This window comes from Panulirus ornatus, chromosome 59 (assembly GCF_036320965.1).
Source record: "Panulirus ornatus isolate Po-2019 chromosome 59, ASM3632096v1, whole genome shotgun sequence".
Taxonomy (NCBI): Eukaryota; Metazoa; Arthropoda; class Malacostraca; order Decapoda; family Palinuridae; genus Panulirus; species Panulirus ornatus.
In genome coordinates, this window is record NC_092282.1 from 227,888 (window position 1) to 250,892 (window position 23,005).

The window sequence follows — 23,005 nt, forward strand, 5'->3', positions numbered from 1 at the left end:
ATGTGTGTGGATGTAACAAAGATGAGAAGGAGATATAGGTAGTATGTTTAAGGCATGGTGCCAGATCCGAACACCACAAACCAGAAACACTTTTGTACCAACGGCGTCTTAGCTCCGCCTCTCCTATATATTCCTATAAGTCCACGTCTGTCTTGGACAATCGTATGTTTACCAAATGGCGTCCTAACTTCGTCTCTTCGATGTATATCAACTGACTTATATTTCTCTCTTGTGTCTCCCCTGATGATGTGATTATTACACGAAAGTGCACTTGGGAACTTATCGTGTTTCATTTTCCCCGTGGACTCATAGGAATATATATATGTATGTGTGTGTGTGTGTGTGTGTGTGTGTGTGTGTGTGTGTGTGTGTGGCTGTTCTAAGTCTTCTATCTCATTCACATATCTCCTCTGCTGATATTATTATACACAGAAGTGCACTTGGGATATATCGTATTTCATTTTACCTCGTGGTCATCGGCAAGTAATAGATCACAGGAATCATTTGTTTTCAATGCAACAAGGAGGAAGCCAGTGAGCTAGAAGAGTACTGAGTGGACTGAGGACACAGGAAATCTTACTTCTGACCACATGGAAACTCAGGTTGCAGTGCTGTATAGTGAGGTCTTATCAGTTTCCGCCAGATCTTAGCAAAAGACTGAGGTGTTCTAGGAATGAGTTTGTTTTCTTTTGAGGAACGAAAGCATTCTATGGTAAACAGATAAGAGATCGTGGACTGAGTAACTACTAAAAATGAAATGTAAAGATTCAGTTTGAGACCACAGGTAGAAGAGAGAGAGAGAGAGAGAGAGAGAGAGAGAGAGAGAGAGAGAGAGAGAGAGAGAGAGAGAGAGAGAGAGAGAGAGAGAGAGCACATGGGAATACATGAAAAAGACACTACGAGGGCCCGTTAACTCATGTCTAGGTAAACTGTTTTTCGACTTGAAATCTAAACAAATCTATTCCTTCACTAAGTGATGAAGTAACGATAAATTATAAGGTGGCTCTTTCCCCACACTGTGCTCCCTCTGGGCAACAACAGCCGGCGGGAAGAGAAATAATGGAAGAAGTACTATGAAGTAAGCCTGCATGGAATTTAATGGAATATAATGAAAGGGAAATCCTAATATGAAACATTACAGCACTGTCCTACCCTGTGCTGCACGCCAATATATTCTTAGAGTCTAAAGTGAGAACAGGGAATTCATGGGTATGTAAATATTTTTTCCCTGTATGCCGTCAGTGGATACCTTATGGGACATTTGTCTAACTGGTTTTTGAAGGTGTTTTTAGTCTTGTGAGTTAGAATGTTTGACATTAATTCACTCCAGTGTTCAACACATATGTATGCAAAGAAACTCTTTTTCACGTGAATATCACATTTCTTATGTTTAAGTTTTATTCCATTCATCCTAGCAGCTGTATTTTGTATTTCAAATAAAACTTTTCGTGATTTACGTAGTCGAATTTATTCAAATCTTTGAAAAATTTTTGACAAAGCATCGCGAAAAGTACGGTTCTTAAGAGAAACGAGATTTAACCTTAGCGTCTCTTCATACGTCGGTAATCGGCTTTGTCGTTCGTCTTTGTACTTGTTCTATTTTTCTTTACATTTCTTGCGGTCTGGGGACCAATGTTGGAATACAAAGGTGTGGTATTGCCAGAGCATTAAAAAAGTTAGTTTTTTCTGTTGATTTATAGTCTATGTTCCTGGCTATGAAAGGTAGGATGTAGTTACCTCAAGTTTCCCACCGTACTTAATGCTACACAACCTTCACTATATTTCAGATTCGTACTAATTATAGCTCTAAGCTCCTTATCTTCATTCACTTCAGATAGCAGGTTTCTGATTAAGTGATGGTCATATGTTTTTTTTCCACCAAGTGTATAACTTTACATTTGCCATAACTAAATTTCACTTGTCATTTGTCTAACCACTACTAGTTTGTTTGTATCTCTGAACTATTTCACAATTCCTCTAACACACAGCTCTACCTCCTAGTCTGGTATCATCTGCAAATCTGGAGATCTTAAATACAATGGTAGATAACTTATATGTGTTGTGAATAGGACTGGTCCACGTGCAGCTAGTCTAGGGCTTCCCCATCTAAAACCAAAAGTTGTTTCATGTCGGGAAGCCAGTCACTAGTACATGCACATAATTCCTCCCTTATTCCATGTAATTCTAAATTACATAGCAGGGTCTTGTGTGGTACTTCATAAAAAGCCAAGGCATACTACATCAGTAGGTACTTTTGAATCCCAATGCCATACATAACATTGAATAATTATAACAAAATTATCAGATAATAATGTCTTTTGTTGCGGAAGCCTTTATGGTTATCTATCATTTCATGATTAAGAATTCTCACGATTTTGTCTCATTATCTTTTCCATCGTTTTACCCAAGAGTGACGTGAAGCCAATCAGGCGGAAACATGAAAGGAGAGAGAGAGAGAGAGAGAGAGAGAGAGAGAGAGAGAGAGAGAGAATTGTAAATTTAGACGAAGGTCTTTAAAGGTGTAAAATTCAGTGTTCTGACGGGAAAATGAATAGAATTTCTAGCGCAATTCAGAGGAGAGTTCAGCTGAAGGAGGCGAAACATTTGCTGTTCAATCTTTCAGCTGAGGGGAGCAAATTTCAAGGATCAAAAAGCGGTTCCTGGAGATAAAATGTAGCTCCATCACTGGGGACAAACAGAAAGAATGTGTCTGGGGAATATAACGGGTATCTGGTCTCTTTCAGAATCTTAATCTACAGAACAAACGGAGATCTTTTTTATCTAATATGGAAATGATCATTCAAGATTTAGTGTCATATTATGGACAGAAAAGGTATGTAAAGGTTAAAGCTGATATAACCTAAGGTGCCTCTCACTTTCATATATTTAGCAATTAAAACTAACACGCTGTACACTGTCTCACTCCCGCGGGTCAACATCCTTACAAACGAGAGCTTTTAGCTGGTTCGAGCATTTGACAAACAGTGCCGTCAGTTGAATGCAAAACACAAGCTGTAGTTCATAATACAGACGCACAACACAAGCTGTAGTTCATCATACAGACGCACAACACAAGCTGTAGTTCATCATACAGACGCACAACACAAGCTGTAGTTCATCATACAGACGCACAACACAAGCTGTAGTTCATAATACCCGCCAGACACCAGGTCAAATCCCCCCAGCCCGGCTCCGACGCCGTAATGACTCCTGAGTTGACAGCGTTACTACAGTACTATGTACCTTCTTTCGAGAGGTCACGAGTCCTGTATTAGTGATCATAATGACTAGCTAAACATGGACTTCCTCTGAACGGTGTCTATGTGGCCTGAGGCGGAAACAATACCTCTCATCTTACTCTGGGAATATAGACAGTATCATAATATTCATATTTATGGAAATCAGTGTTACTATCTACGTGTTTCAGCTTCACGATATATCATTTAGTTGTTCACCTAATGAGTGACAGGGTAATTCTTTGTTATTCCTAGTGTTACTATCAGAAGCAGGTTGCACACTCCTGCGAATCTTTTATATCATTTTACTTCGTCTGAGATACAACTGCCACAAACTAATGCCGGGATCATTCCTGCCACTAGACTGTGACTAGCTCTTCGCACCTTTCTTATTCCTCTCTCAAGTGATTACTGTTGACTACTACTTCATACACAAATTTATGTCATGTAGTTTCCCTTATCGTATACTGAAATAGGTAGCTCACGTCTACCAGTTTCCTATTTTCCATACTGAAATAAGTACATAGCTCACGTCTACTAGTTTCCTCTGTCACATGACTGCAGCAATTTGTTCACACCTTGCTTATATTCACGCCTGTGACAAGCACCACGGGTGGAAATAAAAGAAATGAAATATTGTAAATACCAATTCATTGTATTTGTGCTTTGACCAGGAGGTCGTAGGGGTCAGAAAGGAATGAGGATCAAGGGTAAGGAACTTGTCTAGAATCACCGAAAGAAGGCCTTAAGAAAGGCAGGACTACCTCGGCCAGGAGAAAGGTGAAGACATGTTTTAAGGCTAAACTATGTCTTTCAGTCGATCAAAATCCTCTCCAACTTTCATACTTCTCGTGATCTTTATATTGAATCACTTTATTTTTCTGGGCGTAGTGGAGTTGCCTTTGCGGGTACTGACACTTAAAATGTAAATCAAAATGGTCTCATGACTATAATGCACATCAATCGTCAAATTGCATGCTAGACGAAGTGGAGGCATAAAGAGCATCAGGGTAGGGGAGGTCTTGTGTTAAACCAGGTCAAGTACGTCAACCAGGCAAGCGGAAAATGCCATAAGGTTTAAGAGGTAATATTTTGGATTCCACAAAAAAAAAAAAAAAAAAAAAGACCATGGGATGTGAAGACTTTTGGCAAGGACATTCTAATAATTCATTACATTTATGCTCAAGATATAAGTACGAATTATATATATACCAAGGCATCAGTTGCTCCAGTCTGGGCAACATTCATAATGAGTAGATCAGCAGCAACCAGTCTCGAGCATGAGGTTTGTATGTCTTTACGACAAAGGTGAACCTTATGGAGAAACCATACAAATCTAAGAACTGCTGTTGTTCCTACAGTGTCTATGGACCATCAAAATTCTAGAAGATAGACGATCACAAAGTCAATAAGAGACAACCACATCAAGTCCACGCACAGCACAAACAGTCAGAAGTATTCCACCCACGAGATAAAACAACACAGAATATATTGCTAACAACATTGGTAAATGTCATCAATAATGCAAGTTGAAGACACTTGGCAGCGACTCCCCAAGTCGTTCTATTTGGCAGTTAACATCTGGACTATCATCGTCATCATTATCATCCTTAAGAATGTAAACAGTGAAATTTTCTTGGCTGAGAGTCGCATGACCAACATCTAATGGTTCACTGGAGTTCAATCGTGTGATGATCCACTAAACACTCGCTACAAGTTAATCACTCGATCAAGTACCAAGTGCCAGTGGGATGCCAAATGTCCCAGAACCCAGGTACACATGACCTGGACGTGTGAACTCGTGGACTTATAGACATCATTGGAAAGACTTATTCATGGCCCAACAATTATGATCTAGGTGAACAATACCTCACTGTTTTGGCAGTTTTTACCTAAATATATCGTTTATAAGAAAGAATCTTCACCGCACCTCAACCTTGGTAGGCTTGGTCTAGCGTAACAGTAAAGGTTCAACCTTGGTAGGCCTGGTCTACTATAATCTAGAAGCTCAGCTAAACTTCTAAATAACATCTTCCTAAAAATTCGCAAAATTTTATTCGCTCTGCATATTGTCTCGATTCATGCAATAAGAACTGTGACAAGACCTGCGATAACATGAGTGTACGGGAGAATACATTTTATTATTGGTTGATTGGTGGATAAAGTCTCACCTCTCACATCACACAAGCATGAGTAACATCTATCAAAGTCTTTATGAATAATGCTTTTTATAATATCTATAAAAATGCTATGTAAAATCAGTTCAACGTGTATGAAATTCAACAATTCTATATCAAAATAATCTGTGTAAGTTGGGTTCTATAAGAGAGTTTAAGTAACGTAATGAAGTGCGGCTCCTCAACCAATATATTTGGTTTTGCTCCAACTTTATCCCAAGATCCACCGGTAAATTGCTTCATGTCATTCTAGGCAAGAGATCACGTGCTCACAAATACAAAACAGATGAAAGTGAGTTCTGTCGAAACATGATACAAGGCTTTGTATCGCAAATCTTGTTCACAGGCGAGGAGAGAGACTGCAACCATGTACTTGGTGGAGGATTTCCTCGTTGTTTTGCTGAACCAAGATGGAAAATGAACAAGTTCCTTATAACTGTAATCTGTAGTATTATCTACATATGTCTCGTGTCATCACGCAAGATACTTAAGGCAGAATATCCCAAGGCTAAGTCTAACATTGAGCCAATGAAGGTGACCGGGATTCATGATGATACATTTCTTCAGAGAAAGATATATGTCCTTAAAGACTTCCATCCTCCTTGGTTTCTGGTGTTCTCTTCTTTGTAAGCTCCTACTGCTGACTCTGCAGGTTACATGTCCCCAAAGATACCGGCGAAGGTCTTCCGAAGGTTCTTCATGGTATCGTCTGCGTCATCGCCGCTCTGAATTTCTGTAGTGGCAGTGACTGAGGTTTGGCGGCCGAAGAGCGGTGCCTTCTGTTGTGAGGCTGACTGCTGCGAAGACTGGCTGCTGTCATCGGGCTGTCGACGAGTCCCACTGGCGCTGCTGAACCCGCTGATGGTACTCGACTGGGATGCTGTTGGAGAACCAACTGTTCAAGAAGGAATGGGATTAGCGAACGGACTCAGACTACAGTGGATGTTTACTCTTGAGCAACACGACGTCAATATACGAATTCTAAAGGCTTATTCCCACACATGCAGAGCAATGTTGCAGTGAGAGTTTGAAACATCCACTCACTCTCCACCCTTTAAACATCCTAGTTCTTAAAAAATTATTAACCAGGACTTGATCGTGACTTCACAATGCGCTGGGTGTATGGGAACTCACTGATGCTATGAGGAAGTAGCATGCATCATCCCTCATGTCTAGGATATTTTAATCACAATGCAGTATTCAGAGGTATTAATCCCATTCAAGTTGGGTGGCACAAAGTGCTTGGTCAGATACCACTCATGCGTTTAATTCACATTGATATTGGTATAATGCACAGCTTAAGTGAACAATATAAGCGACAAAGTACGTGGAGCGGGAGGTGAGGACAAGAAATGAAGGTAAGGGCATGGAGCGGGACGTAGGGAAAAGGAGCGGAGTTGAAGACATGGAGGGGAAGGTGAGGACAAGAAGTGTGAGGTAGAACAAGGAGTGGAGTTGAGAACAAGGAGTGGCAGGTGATAAGTAGTGGAGGAAGGGTAAGAAGATGGGGTTTAACCAGAACATACCTTGTGAATCTCGTCTCTGCTGGCTAGGTGAACCTCCGGGGATGGGAGTTTCCCCTGTGACGAGGCGGGAGGTGTCCTCGGTGGGGGAGCCTCCCCGTGATGATAGGGTTCCACTCAAGGACTGACGGGAGGAACCCCGCGTCAGCTCCGCCGGTCGCGTCGCACCCTGCACATACACATACACACACACACACGCGCATTATACTCATCCTCTCTATCCATTATGTACATCCTAGACTCTACAATATTGTCTCTATTTCTTAACACTGCAATTGAGCTTTTACTAATATCGCTGAACATCAAAGCATCACTGAACATTTAAATGTTTCATTGAATATTCAAACGTTTCACTGAATATTTGTATGAATTTTCATAAGATATCTAAAAGTTATACTAAACATCTGAAGGCTTCTTTGGATATTCAAAAGTTCCAGTAATATCTAAAAATTTCACTGAAAATCTAATAGCGTAAGTAAACACCTATAACTTTCTAAACCTATCCAATGGTCATTGAAATCTAATAGCGTAACTATACATCTATAACTAAACCTATCCAATGGTCATTAAAAACTTGATCATGATGTTCTTATGATGAAGGTGAGGAGGATATGATGATACTCCTTCCCGTATGTACATGATAATGATACCCTGATCTTTCCATTAGTACCCAAGGATGATAGTCTGAGCTCCTTCCTGTATGTTCCTACATTGATATCCTGTTCTCAGTCCCGTATTTATCTGAGGATGATATCTTGAGATTCTTTATGTATGAACTTAAGGATGACATCATGATCTTACCGTATGAACCAGTATATAATATCATGATCTTCCCCATGAACCTATATATGATATCATGATTCAACCATATGAACCTGTATATAATTTTATAATCTAACCGTATGAACCTGTATACATCATCATGATCTAATCGTATGATTGTGTATGTAACATCATGATATTACCGTATGAACCTGTATGTGATATCATGGTCTTACCTATGAACCTGTGTATACTATCATGATCTGACTGTATAAACCTATATATGATATGATTTAACCGTATGAACCTTTATACAATATCATGATCCAACCATATGAACCTGTACATAACATCATAATCTTACCGTATGAACCTGTGTATAAAATCATGATCTGACCGCATGAACCTGTATCATGATCTTACCGTATAAACCTGTATATAACATCATGATCTTACCGTATAAACCTGTATATACCACCATGATCTTACCTTAAGAACCTGTATATACCACCATGATCTTAACATATGAACCTGTCTATATCAAGATGATCTTACCATATGAACCTGTCTATACCAAGATGATCTTACCATATGAACCTGTATATACCACCATGATCTTACCATATGAACCTGTCTATACCAAGATGATCTTACCATATGAACCTGTATATATCAAGATGATCTTACCATATGAACCTGTCTATACCAAGATGATCTTACCATATGAACCTGTCTATACCAAGATGATCTTACCATATGAACCTGTATATACCACCATGATCTTACCATATGAACCTGTCTATACCAAGATGATCTTACCATATGAACCTGTATATACTACCATGATCTTACCATATGAACCTGTCTATACCAAGATGATCTTACCATATGAACCTGTCTATACCAAGATGATCTTACCATATGAACCTGTATATACTACCATGATCTTACCATATGAACCTGTCTATACCAAGATGATCTTACCATATGAACCTGTCTATACCAAGATGATCTTACCATATGAACCTGTATATACCACCATGATCTTACCATATGAACCTGTCTATACCAAGATGATCTTACCATATGAACCTGTCTATACCAAGATGATCTTACCATATGAACCTGTCTATACCAAGATGATCTTACCATATGAACCTGTCTATACCAAGATGATCTTACCATATGAACCTGTATATACCAAGATGATCTTACCATATGAACCTGTCTATACCAAGATGATCTTACCATATGAACCTGTATATACCACCATGATCTTACCATATGAACCTGTCTATACCAAGATGATCTTACCATATGAACCTGTATATACTACCATGATCTTACCATATGAACCTGTCTATACCAAGATGATCTTACCATATGAACCTGTCTATACCAAGATGATCTTACCATATGAACCTGTCTATACCAAGATGATCTTACCATATGAACCTGTATATACCACCATGATCTTACCATATGAACCTGTATATACCAAGATGATCTTACCATATGAACCTGTATATATCAAGATGATCTTACCATATGAACCTGTCTATACCAAGATGATCTTACCATATGAACCTGTCTATACCACCATGATCTTACCATATGAACCTGTATATACCAAGATGATCTTACCATATGAACCTGTCTATACCAAGATGATCTTACCATATGAACCTGTATATACCAAGATGATCTTACCATATGAACCTGTCTATACCAAGATGATCTTACCATATGAACCTGTATATACCAAGATGATCTTACCATATGAACCTGTCTATACCAAGATGATCTTACCATATGAACCTGTATATATCAAGATGATCTTACCATATGAACCTGTATATATCAAGATGATCTTACCATATGAACCTGTCTATACCAAGATGATCTTACCATATGAACCTGTATATACCAAGATGATCTTACCATATGAACCTGTATATATCAAGATGATCTTACCATATGAACCTGTCTATACCACCATGATCTTACCATATGAACCTGTATATACCAAGATGATCTTACCATATGAACCTGTCTATACCAAGATGATCTTACCATATGAACCTGTCTATACCAAGATGATCTTACCATATGAACCTGTCTATACCAAGATGATCTTACCATATGAACCTGTCTATACCACCATGATCTTACCATATGAACCTGTCTATACCAAGATGATCTTACCATATGAACCTGTATATACCACCATGATCTTACCATATGAACCTGTCTATACCACCATGATCTTACCATATGAACCTGTCTATACCAAGATGATCTTACCATATGAACCTGTCTATACCACCATGATCTTACCATATGAACCTGTATATACCAAGATGATCTTACCATATGAACCTGTCTATACCAAGATGATCTTACCATATGAACCTGTATATACCAAGATGATCTTACCATATGAACCTGTCTATACCAAGATGATCTTACCATATGAACCTGTATATACCAAGATGATCTTACCATATGAACCTGTATATACCAAGATGATCTTACCATATGAACCTGTCTATACCAAGATGATCTTACCATATGAACCTGTATATACCAAGATGATCTTACCATATGAACCTGTCTATACCACCATGATCTTACCATATGAACCTGTATATACCAAGATGATCTTACCATATGAACCTGTATATACCAAGATGATCTTACCATATGAACCTGTATATACCACCATGATCTTACCATATGAACCTGTCTATACCAAGATGATCTTACCATATGAACCTGTATATACTACCATGATGTTACCATATGAACCTGTATATACCAAGATGATCTTACCATATGAACCTGTATATACCAAGATGATCTTACCATATGAACCTGTATATACCAAGATGATCTTACCATATGAACCTGTCTATACCACCATGATCTTACCATATGAACCTGTATATACCAAGATGATCTTACCATATGAACCTGTCTATACCAAGATGATCTTACCATATGAACCTGTATATACTACCATGATGTTACCATATGAACCTGTCTATACCAAGATGATCTTACCATATGAACCTGTATATACCACCATGATCTTACCATATGAACCTGTATATACCAAGATGATCTTACCATATGAACCTGTCTATACCAAGATGATCTTACCATATGAACCTGTATATACCAAGATGATCTTACCATATGAACCTGTCTATACCAAGATGATCTTACCATATGAACCTGTATATACCAAGATGATCTTACCATATGAACCTGTCTATACCAAGATGATCTTACCATATGAACCTGTCTATACCAAGATGATCTTACCATATGAACCTGTATATACCACCATGATCTTACCATATGAACCTGTCTATACCAAGATGATCTTACCATATGAACCTGTATATACTACCATGATGTTACCATATGAACCTGTCTATACCAAGATGATCTTACCATATGAACCTGTATATACTACCATGATGTTACCATATGAACCTGTATATACTACCATGATCTTACCATATGAACCTGTATATACTACCATGATCTTACCATATGAACCTGTATATACTACCATGATCTTACCATATGAACCTGTATATACTACCATGATGTTACCATATGCCTCCGGGAGTAACGATTGATGCACTGCAGCCCCGTACTTGGCTTCATTATCACGGACAGTATAGCAAAGTGTCATATCATCTTGTTAATTTGAAAACTCTTGATGAATTAATTACTAGGAAGTAGTAATTTTTATTCCCACAAACAATTTAGCAAGCTTTTCCGCAAGCATGCACAAAAGAGAATATAGTACGTCTTCTCAAATTCTCTCTCTCTCTCTCTCTCTCTCTATATATATATATATATATATATATATATATATATATATATATATATATGTATATATATATATATGTATATATATATATATATATATATATATATATATATATATATATATATATATATATATATATATATGTATATATATTTATGTATATATATATATATATATATATATATATATATATATATATATATATATATATATATATATATCATTGTTATTATCATTTTTATATTATTATACTTTGTCGCTGTCTCCCGCGTTAGCGAGGAAACACGAAAGAATGGCCCAACCCACCCACATACACATGTATAAACATAAACGCCCACACACGCACATATACATGCCTATACATTTAACGTATACATACATATGAATACAAAGACATATACATATATTCATACATGCTGCCTTCATGCATTCTCGTCGTCACCCCCCTCCCCCCGCGCGCGCGCAAGGTAGCGCTAGGTAAAGACAAAGGCCCCATTCGTTCACACTCAGTCTCTAGCTGTCATGTAATAATGCACCGAAACCACAGCTCCCTTTCCACATCCAGGCCTCACAGACCTTTCCATGGTTTACGTAGGATGGGGGTATAGGCTCCCTTCATTGTGAGCTTACAATGTTGAGTAGCCCATTATTTACCAGATAGACACAGTATGTACAGGTCCCTGTCTTTATTTTGAAATCGACTTTAGCCTTGAACGTCAGTAGAAGTTATGACGTCTTTGAAACTGTTGTCATCTCAGTCCAGAGCCATATTATAATACATCCAAGAATTGGCAATACTGGCCGCGATAATGCTGCTCCCAGGAGTTGGCAATGCTTGCTACTGTAGTCGTGCAACCAAGAGTTGGCAATGCTTGCTACTACATTACTACACTCAAGAGATGGCAATGCTTACCACCATAATGCTACATCAAAGAGCTCGCATTGCTTACTGCTATTATATAACACCCAATAGTTGGCAATGCTTGCTATTATAATGCTACACCCAAGAGTTGGTAATGCTTGCCACTATGATGCTAAGCTCAAGGGCTGGCAATGCTGGTTACTACAGTGTTACAGCCAAGAGTTGGCAATGTTGCTACTATAATGCTATACTCAAAGTTTTGGCAGTGCTTTCCACTATAGTAATGTACCCAAGAGTTGGCAGTGCTTGTTACTTTAGCAATACACCAAAGAGTTGGTAGTGCTTGGTACTTCATTACTACACCTAAGAGTTGGCAATGCTTGCCACTATGCTACTCCACCCAAAGGTTGGCAATGCTTGCCACTATAATACTACATAAAAAAATGGCAATGCTTGCCACTATACTACTACCCCCAAGAGCTGGCAGTGCTTGCTGCTATAATGCTACGAATAAGGGTTGGCAATGGTTGCCGCTATAATGTTTGATGAGATGGCTTGAGGTCTTGAAAGGCTGGGGTGGGAGTTAGCAAGGTTACATTTGTAATAAGAGGAACAAATGTTTGGTTTGATTCATTGAACTTGGTAAAGTGTCACTCAGAAAAATTCTGATATTCAAAAAAGTTATGAACAGAAATATTTTCATATAAATAGAATTTAGGTAAAGATTGATCGAGATCTTTGCAACACATAAATGGAGTTAGTTCTATAACGTATTTGTTTGTAGAGTACAGTTCTCCAGTGTAAAACAAACTTTCTTCAGAAAGATATTTGATAATCACAAATATCGTATGCTAAGTAAAGTGGAAAAACTCTTTGTAAAGGAGAATCTATATATGTACATCATTTATTTACATGTTTAACCAAAAAATGAAACAGGAAGCAAATACTGAAACTTGGGCCATCCAAAACATGCTCAGGACTTGCAGATACCCACTTGAGATCTTAACCATCCTGGAACCACTGCATGACGTGTCACTCAACTTATAATTCTCATGAGTCAGATAATACAGCGCATCACAAAATACATATCACTGTAAAATGGCTAAAGTGTATTGGTAATGCTGCCTGTATGTGTCCATGGGTGCGTTCCTGACCGTGACGCATTTATGGGCCATCCAAGGTTGGGCGCAAAGGTTAGGATCCTGGTTGCGGATTTAGTTATACATTTGATTTATTTATTGTACATAATCGCTGTTTTCCGCGTCAGCGAGGTAGCGCTAAGAAACAGACGAAGAATGGCCCATCCACTCACACACACATTATATATATATATATATATATATATATATATATATATATATATATATATATATATATATATATATATATATATTTGCAGGGAAAAAATGCAATTGAGTGGGAGATGTATAAAAGAAAGAGACAGGAGGTCAAGAGAAAGGTGCAAGAGGTAAAAAAAAGGGCAAATGAGAGTTGGGGTGAGAGAGTAACATTAAATTTTAGGGAGAATAAAAAGATGTTCTGGAAGGAGGTAAATAAAGTGCGTAAGACAAGGGAGCAAATGGGAACTTCAGTGAAGGGCGCAAATGGGGAGGTGATAACAAGTAGTGGTGATGTGAGAAGGAGATGGAGTGAGTATTTTGAAGGTTTGTTGAATGTGTTTGATGATAGAGTGGCAGATATAGGGTGTTTTGGTCGAGGTGGTGCGCAAAGTGAGAGGGTTAGGGAAAATGATTTGGTAAACAGAGAAGAGGTAGTAAAATCTTTGCGGAAGATGAAAGCCGGCAAGGCAGCAGGTTTGGATGGTATTGCAGTGGAATTTATTAAAAAAGGGGGTGACTATTGTTGACTGGTTGGTAAGGTTATTTAATGTATGTATGACTCATGGTGAGGTGCCTGAGGATTGGCGGAATGCGTTCATAGTGCCATTGTACAAAGGCAAAGGGGATAAGAGTGAGTGCTCAAATTACAGAGGTATAAGTTTGTTGAGTATTTCTGGTAAATTATATGGGAGGGTATTGATTGAGAGGGTGAAGGCATGTACAGAGCATCAGATTGGGGAAGAGCAGTGTGGTTTCAGAAGTGGTAGAGGATGTGTGGATCAGGTGTTTGCTTTGAAGAATGTATGTGAGAAATACTTAGAAAAGCAAATGGATTTATATGTAGCATTTATGGGTCTGGAGAAGGCATATGATAGAGTTGATAGAGATGCTCTGTGGAAGGTATTAAGAATATATGGTGTGGGAGGCAAGTTGTTAGGAGCAGTGAAAAGTTTTTATCGAGGATGTAAGGCATGTGTACGTGTAGGAAGAGAGGAAAGTGATTGGTTCTCAGTGAATGTAGGTTTGCGGCAGGGGTGTGTGATGTCTCCATGGTTGTTTAATTTGTTTATGGATGGGGTTGTTAGGGAGGTGAATGCAAGAGTTTTGGAAAGAGGGGCAAGTATGAAGTCTGTTGGGGATGAGAGAGCTTGGGAAGTGAGTCAGTTGTTGTTCGCTGATGATACAGCGCTGGTGGCTGATTCATGTGAGAAACTGCAGAAGCTGGTGACTGAGTTTGGTAAAGTGTGTGAAAGAAGAAAGTTAAGAGTAAATGTGAATAAGAGCAAGGTTATTAGGTACAGTAGGGTTGAGGGTCAAGTCAATTGGGAGGTGAGTTTGAATGGAGAAAAACTGGAGGAAGTAAAGTGTTTTAGATATCTGGGAGTGGATCTGGCAGCGGATGGAATCATGGAAGCGGAAGTGGATCATAGGGTGGGGGAGGGGGCGAAAATTCTGGGAGCCTTGAAGAATGTGTGGAAGTCGAGAACATTATCTCGGAAAGCAAAAATGGGTATGTTTGAAGGAATAGTGGTTCCAACAATGTTGTATGGTTGCGAGGCGTGGGCTATGGATAGAGTTGTGCGCAGGAGGATGGATGTGCTGGAAATGAGATGTTTGAGGACAATGTGTGGTGTGAGGTGGTTTGATCGAGTAAGTAACGTAAGGGTAAGAGAGATGTGTGGAAATAAAAAGAGCGTGGTTGAGAGAGCAGAAGAGGGTGTTTTGAAATGGTTTGGGCACATGGAGAGAATGAGTGAGGAAAGATTGACCAAGAGGATATATGCGTCGGAGGTGGAGGGAACGAGGAGAAGAGGGAGACCAAATTGGAGGTGGAAAGATGGAGTGAAAAAGATTTTGTGTGATCGGGGCCTGAACATGCAGGAGGGTGAAAGGAGGGCAAGGAATAGAGTGAATTGGATCGATGTGGTATACCGGGGTTGACGTGCTGTCAGTGCATTGAATCAGTGCATGTGAAGCGTCTGGGGTAAACCATGGAAAGCTGTGTAGGTATGTATATCTGCGTGTGTGGACGTATGTATATACATGTGTATGGGGGTGGGTTGGGCCATTTCTTTCGTCTGTTTCCTTGCGCTACCTCGCAAACGCGGGAGACAGCGACAAAGAAAAAAAAAAAAAAAAAAGAAATATATATATATATATATATATATATATATATATATATATTCCTTTTTTTTTTTTAATTTTCCAAAAGAAGGAACAGAGAAGGGGCCAGGTGAGGATATTCCCTCAGAGGCCCAGTCCTCTGTTCTTAACGCTACCTTGCTAAGGGATAGGGGAGAAAGAATACTTTCCACGTGTTCCCTGCGTGCCGTAGAAGGCGACTAAAAGGGGAGGGAGCGGGGGGCTGGAAATCCTCCCCTCTCTCTCTCTTTTTTTTTTTAATTTTTCAAGAGAAGGAACAGAGAAGGGGGCCAGGTGAGGATATTCCCTCAAAGGCCCAGCCCTCTGTTCTTAACGCTACCTCGCTAACGCGGGAAATGGCGAATAGTTTGAAAGAAAGAAAGAATATATATAAACTACTTACTTCACTACATGGATGGCTATATACTACTTGCTTCGTTACATGGATGATTTTGTACTATTTGCTTCCCTATATGAAGAACCGTGCAATCCTTGATTCGCTATATGGATGATTGTACCCGACTTCCTTCGCTATAATGATAACTGTACATTGCTTGCATCGCTATGATGATGACTGTACACTAAAAGAGAAATACCATAGTATCATGGGAGACTAGAACTGGTCCATAACATATTCTAGTTGACGGATCCCATCATAATAAAAGTAAAAATCGTGCTAGACTATAACTGTCATCATAAGGCACGAACTAGGCAGCTGTAGGATATACACATGACAACAGACTATAAACGATGCTCCCTTGTTGGGCTTATCATCGTGTCACCACAATAATTGATACGTACCGTGACAGCAATGTCAAGAGAGGACCGACGAAGTCACTTTTGGGAAGGGCTAGGGGCTTGTAGATGGGGCTTGGAAGTGGGAGTTAAGGGCCTTATAGATAGGGCTACGGTCTTATAAATATGGACACAGAGGTTCATAACTAAAGCTTAAGGATTTGTACGTGGGAGATACTTGGACTGTAATTACGGGATTCATGCTTACAGTCGAGGGCCAGGGGAGAAATCACACGTGTGTATGAATTAGGCATTGTTCTAGAGCTCTGGAGATGTCACTACTCTGCCTATTAAAGAGGTGAATGCTACGTTAGATTACCTTGACCTGGCAGGCATCCTGGAGCAATGGGGAGAGACAAAATTTAAGCAGTTCGACCTTGGGATACGTGTTTGTTGGTCTTGCTATTCTCCAATACTTATTCTATGATACTGTTGCATAAACAGGAATGAAAATTAGATTTTATGCAGTAGATACGCCTTCTAAAATGACTGATAAATATCCCCTTTTAACTTTGTTACAAAAGAAGTAGATAAGCTCAGCATACCATGGAATATGATCATAACACATGGTTGTCAGATGATACTGATCCTATTCAAAGCTCTAATTACTTCAATATTTCAATATCAAACCCCGAGAACCACCGTGATAGGTTCTGGTGTCACACAGGGCAAGTTTACCACTGTCACCACCTGTAGATGTTCATGATATGACAGTTTAGATTACTTCTTTATTTCAAATGTCCTGACATTTTGAATATTTATCATATTCATATTTATCCAAGTAACGAGGAAAAGTTAAAAGTAAGGGAAATCAAGAGTTATGGACTACTTCAATACATAGAACAAACAGACCCCAATATATCCACTAGCCCCGAGAACCTAACCCTCAGAGTTCTGAGGACGGTGACAGGACAGTTGATATTCACCATTACAAATACTATATTCAAAAGATCACTAACAGAAGGTAAGGTACCAAATGAATGAAACTTCCAAATGTCACCCATATATATATCAGAAAAGAGATATGTCCCTTGAATTACAGCCTTGATAGCTTCACGTCGGTTATAGGTAAAACAATGGAAAAAGAAAGGGACAAAATTATGAAACCATTGGATCAGCAATAATAACAGACAGCCAATATGGCTTCCGTAACAAAAGATCTTTTCTAACAAATTTGCTGGAAATTTTCAATATCTTATATTACAAGTGAGACTCAGAAGTATCCCCTCCCCTTTCAAAAAGCGTTCGATTAAGTGACACACGCAAAACTGTTATCCAAGTTAAAATCACGAGGAAGAGAGGACAACTATGTGCAAAGCCTTAAACAGGTTAGAAGTGAAGAGAGGTGTACCACAAGGGTCGGTCCTTGGCTCTATTTTTTTCGCACTATGCATAAACAATTTAAAATTGGGTATACATATAACATCTCCAAATTTGCCGACGATACATAAGTAGAAGGTAGAGCTGCAAATGGACAGAAATGTCGGCAAATTCATAGATCTTAATAAACTAGAAGAACGTTTAGAATGGCAGATGAAATTAATTGTAGAAAAATGTAGTTAGGCACTTTTTCGAGAAAAATACTAAACATGATGATCAAAAAACCAAATATTTGGAAACTAGCCAACAAAAGTACATGAGTAATTATTGTTAACAATATGACGTTGATTAGAAATGCCAAGTAAAAGTAAGAAAGAAGAGCGAATGTTAGACTTTATAACTAGAAATATCAATTACAAAACAGCACAAACATTATGACCACACCTTGTACATGTTCTTCAGTTTTGCTGACAAAAGTATTTCCATCTCCGAGATACCTCAAGTGTGAAGAGAGACTATAAAGATTACTCTTTTCTTAACCAAAAACATACATACCAACAAACAAACAAACAAAAAGACTTCGCAGTGAACTAAAAGTTTTCAAGCTTCTAAATGAATTCGACAATGTAAATCACGAAGAGCTTTATGAAATTTTGAAATACAAGAATATACAGTAACCAGGACAAATGGAGTAATGAAATAATGATTTACTGATAATGTGTGAAAAAGTTTCTTTGCAAATAGATGCGTTAAACATTGGTGTAAGTTACCATCAAACGTTGTAAATATAAACACAATAGATACCTTCACAGTCTGGTTAAACAAGTATTTTACGAGTGTAAGTACATACTGAACGACCGGTGCAGGTATATACTGAACAACCGGTGCAGGTACATACTGAACGACCGGTGTAGGTATATATACTGAACGACCGGTGTAGGTATATACTGAACGACCGGTGCAGGTATATACTGAACGACCGGTGCAGGTATATACTGAACGACCGGTGCAGGTATATACTGAACGACCGGTGTAGGTATACACTGAACGACCGGTGCAGGTACATACTGAACGACCGGTGCAGGTACATACTGAACGACCGGTGTAGGTATATATCCAGAACTATCAGTGCAGGTATATACTGAACGACCGGTGTAGGTATATACTGAACGACCGGTGTAGGTATATACTGAACGACCAATGCAGGTATATACTGAACGACCGGTGCAGGTATATATTGAACGACCGGTGTAGGTATATACTGAACGACTAGTGCAGTTATATACTGAACGACTAGTGCAGGTATATACTGACCAACAGGTGTAGGTATATATCCTGAACGATCAGTGCAGGTATATACTGAACAACATATGCAGGTATATACTGAACGACCAATGCAGGTATATACTGAACGACCGTTGTAGCTATATACTGAACGACCGGTGTAGGTATACACTGAACGACCAATGCAAGTATATAATGAACGACTAGTGCAGGTATATACTGAGCGACAGATGTAGGTATATACTGAACGACTAGTGCAGGTATATACTGAACGACTAGTGCAGGTATATACCGAACGACCGGTGTAAGTATATACTGAACGACCGGTGTAGGTATATACTGAACGATCAGTGCGAGTATATACTGAACGACCAGTGAAGGTATATATCCTGAACGATCAGGGCAGATATATTCTGAACAACATGTGCAGGTATATACTGAACGACCAATGCAGGTATATACTGAACGAACAATGCAGGTACATATACAGAACGATCAATGCAGGTATATATCATGAACGATCAACAGGTATATACTGAACAACCGGTGTAGGTATATACTGAACAACTTGTGCAGGTATATACTGAACTACTAGTGCAGGTATATACTGAACGACCGGTGCAGGTATATATCCTGGATGACCATTGTAGATATATACTGAACGACTAGTGAAGGTATGTATCCTCAACGACCATTGTAGGTATACACCGAACGAGTAGTGCAGGTGTATATCCTGAACGACTATAGCAGGTATATACTGCATGACTAGTGCAGGTATGTATCCTGAACCATCAGTGCAGGTATATACTGAACGACCAGTACATGTATATATCCTGAACCATCAGTGCACGTATAGACTAAACGACCAATGCAGGTGTATATCCAGGACGACCATTGTAGGTATGTACTATGAGACTAGCGCAAGTATATATCTTGAACGACTAGTGCAGGTATATACCAAATGACCAGTGCAAATATGTATCTTGAATGAGCTCGGAAAGAAAAATCACATTCTATTTTCACATTTCTGATACTAGGATTATAATGAGTGTGCGACAGTGCATAAAGTTGGTTGAATAGAATGCACCACTTGTTCCAATCATGTTAAGTTCCATGAAATCTTTACTCTTTACCTCATCTTTTTATGTTTTAGACTTAAATTCAAACAGACAGCCCTAGAATGTGCCTCCAAAGAGGGAGGGGCTCAGTTGGTCTATGTACCTCCAAGAAAAGTGATTTAGATGTGGCCTGGACACTGACCTGCATCTTAATGGCGACCAGCTCAGCGATGTAGCGACGGTCGTCCTCCTGGGAGTCACCCATGAGGGTGAGGGCAGAGTCATTCACTTCTATGATGTGCTCTGCACCGCTTTTATCAACGATGGCTTCGATCGCACAGATGTCCAGCCCTCCAAAAAGTGACGATACCTGTGGTGAGGGAAGATATGTGTGTGTTACCAGGACGATACCTGTGGTGAGGGAAGATATGAGTGTGTTACCAGGACGATACCTGTGGTGAGGGAAGATATGAGTGTGATCCCATATGACTCGGTGATCCCACATGAATCAGTGATCCCACATGTCTCAGTGATTCCACATGGTACAGTGATCCCACATGACTGTAATCCCACATGGTAAAGTGATCCCACATGAATGTAATCCCACATGATACAGTGATCCCACATGAATGTAATCCTACATGATACAGTGGTCGCACATAATACAGTGGCGCCTTATGGTCCCTCTCGACACCCACGGCCATTCATGATCCTCTAGTCCCTCATGTGCCCGTGGTCTGCAGTGACCCAGCGGCTCCACATGACCAAGTGTCCCCTGGTAAACCAGGGGTTCCACATGATCAAGTGTCCCCTGGTAAACCAGGGGTTCCACATGATCAAGTGTCCCCTGATAAACCAGGGGTTCCACATGATCAAGTGTCCCCTGGTAAACCAGGGGTTCCACATGATCAAGTGTCCCCTGGTAAACCAGGGGTTCCACATGATCAAGTGTCCCCTGGTAAACCAGGGGTTCCACATGATCAAGTGTCCCCTGGTAAACCAGGGGTTCCACATGATCAAGTGTCCCCTGGTAAACCAGGGGTTCCACATGATCAAGTGTCCCCTGGTAAACCAGGGGTTCCACATGATCAAGTGTCCCCTGGTAAACCAGAGGTTCCACATGATCAAGTGTCCCCTGGTAAACCAGAGGTTCCACATGACCTACTTGCCTTACATGAGGCTGGGGCGCCACGTCCCCCAGTGTCATCCGCAAACTGGAATCTTCACGTGATGCAGTGACTCCACCTTACCTAGTAGTTTCACATGACCGAGCGTCCTCTCATGACCAAGTGAGCTCCTTGACCTGGTGTCCTCACATGACACAGTGGGACCACATGACTCAGTGGTACCTCATGATGTGTGACCCGTTTGATACCACGATCCTGCACGATCTAATGATGATCAATTGACTCTGCATGACCTACTAACCCTTCATAACCTATATATGGACACTATATCATCCTGACCTGACATGATTTTGCAAGATCCATTATCGTGAATGTCATGAAAACCTTATAATCTCGTTATACTGCCTGATTTTCTGACCCTCCATGACCTAAGAAACCTTCATGACCTGTTCATTCCACATAACCCTGCATAATCCACTAACCCTCTATATCCCCGTAACAAAACTCATGATTCTGAAGGACCCACCTCATCCACCCACACCTTGTAGCGCTCCGTCATGGGCGTCTGTTCCAGCATGGCTGACCCTGTGTTCGTCTTCCAGTTACCGGAGATGGATTTTCTCCTGAGGAGAGAAGTGATCAGTTAGATTATTCAGAGAGAGTATGATATATATATATATATATATATATATATATATATATATATATATATATATATATATATATATATATAAAATACACAACCTTTTCTCAAGTAGCTGGACATATTTACCAAGAGACATAGTTTGATATGACGATAAAGAAATACAGAAATAGAAAGCAAGGAATCCTTGAGGATGGCTCCATCCATGCTATTCGTCAGACGTAGGGCTCTGTGTCTGCTTCACATGACGGGGTGGATCTATCATCCATTTTGTTTGTAATTTTTCAATGTTTTATCGCTATCTTTACAAGCTAAACTTTTGTGTGTATTTCGAAGCGATTAGCTGGTTGTATATCATACTATAGTGCTACAAAGTGATTAGCTGGTTGTATATGATATTCATTGGTTTGTCTACATCTTGAATACTGTGTTCAGTTTGGGTCAAAAAAGACAGACAGAATCCAAAGATTCCAGCGTCAAACTACCAAGATGATTCCCGGACTGAGAAACAAATGCTACTACGAGACCGGCTTAAATGACTTGGATCTACTTGACTAGTAAAAGAGACGGTTAAGAGGTGATCTAATACAAGTATTCAAAATGATCAAAGGCTTCAAAAGGTTCAAAAATCTTCATCTATCAAGTTACCTAAGAGTTGATTCGTCTGGTTTTACTCGTAGTAATAGATACAAACTCACGTGCAAACGATTTACCTCGAGGAAGGCGAAGTGCTTTTACTTCAACATGATTGTTGACATATGGAACGATTTGCCACTTAGAATGGTTGAAAGCAGTACTATAGACACGTTCAAGAGTAGACTTGATAGATACTTCGCTTCAAGTTCACAAATTTCATTATTTGCGCTTCCATAGTCAAAATGACAATTTG

At 39.5% G+C, this 23,005-nt stretch overlaps 1 protein-coding gene across 1 annotated transcript in view; it reads right to left on the reverse strand.

Annotated features, from left to right (window-relative positions):
- Positions 1–323: 323 nt before the first annotated feature.
- Positions 324–23,005, reverse strand: part of Syn (synapsin) — a 98,705-nt gene continuing 76,023 nt past the window's right edge. The window contains exons 11-15 of the mRNA XM_071696692.1: positions 22,000–22,096; positions 20,549–20,716; positions 17,004–17,021; positions 6,940–7,105; positions 324–6,308 (exon numbers count right to left, since the gene is read on the reverse strand). Of these exons, the coding sequence (XP_071552793.1) occupies positions 6,067–6,308; positions 6,940–7,105; positions 17,004–17,021; positions 20,549–20,716; positions 22,000–22,096 (691 nt within the window). The 3' untranslated portion in view covers positions 324–6,066. The remainder of the gene's footprint in view (positions 6,309–6,939; positions 7,106–17,003; positions 17,022–20,548; positions 20,717–21,999; positions 22,097–23,005) is intronic.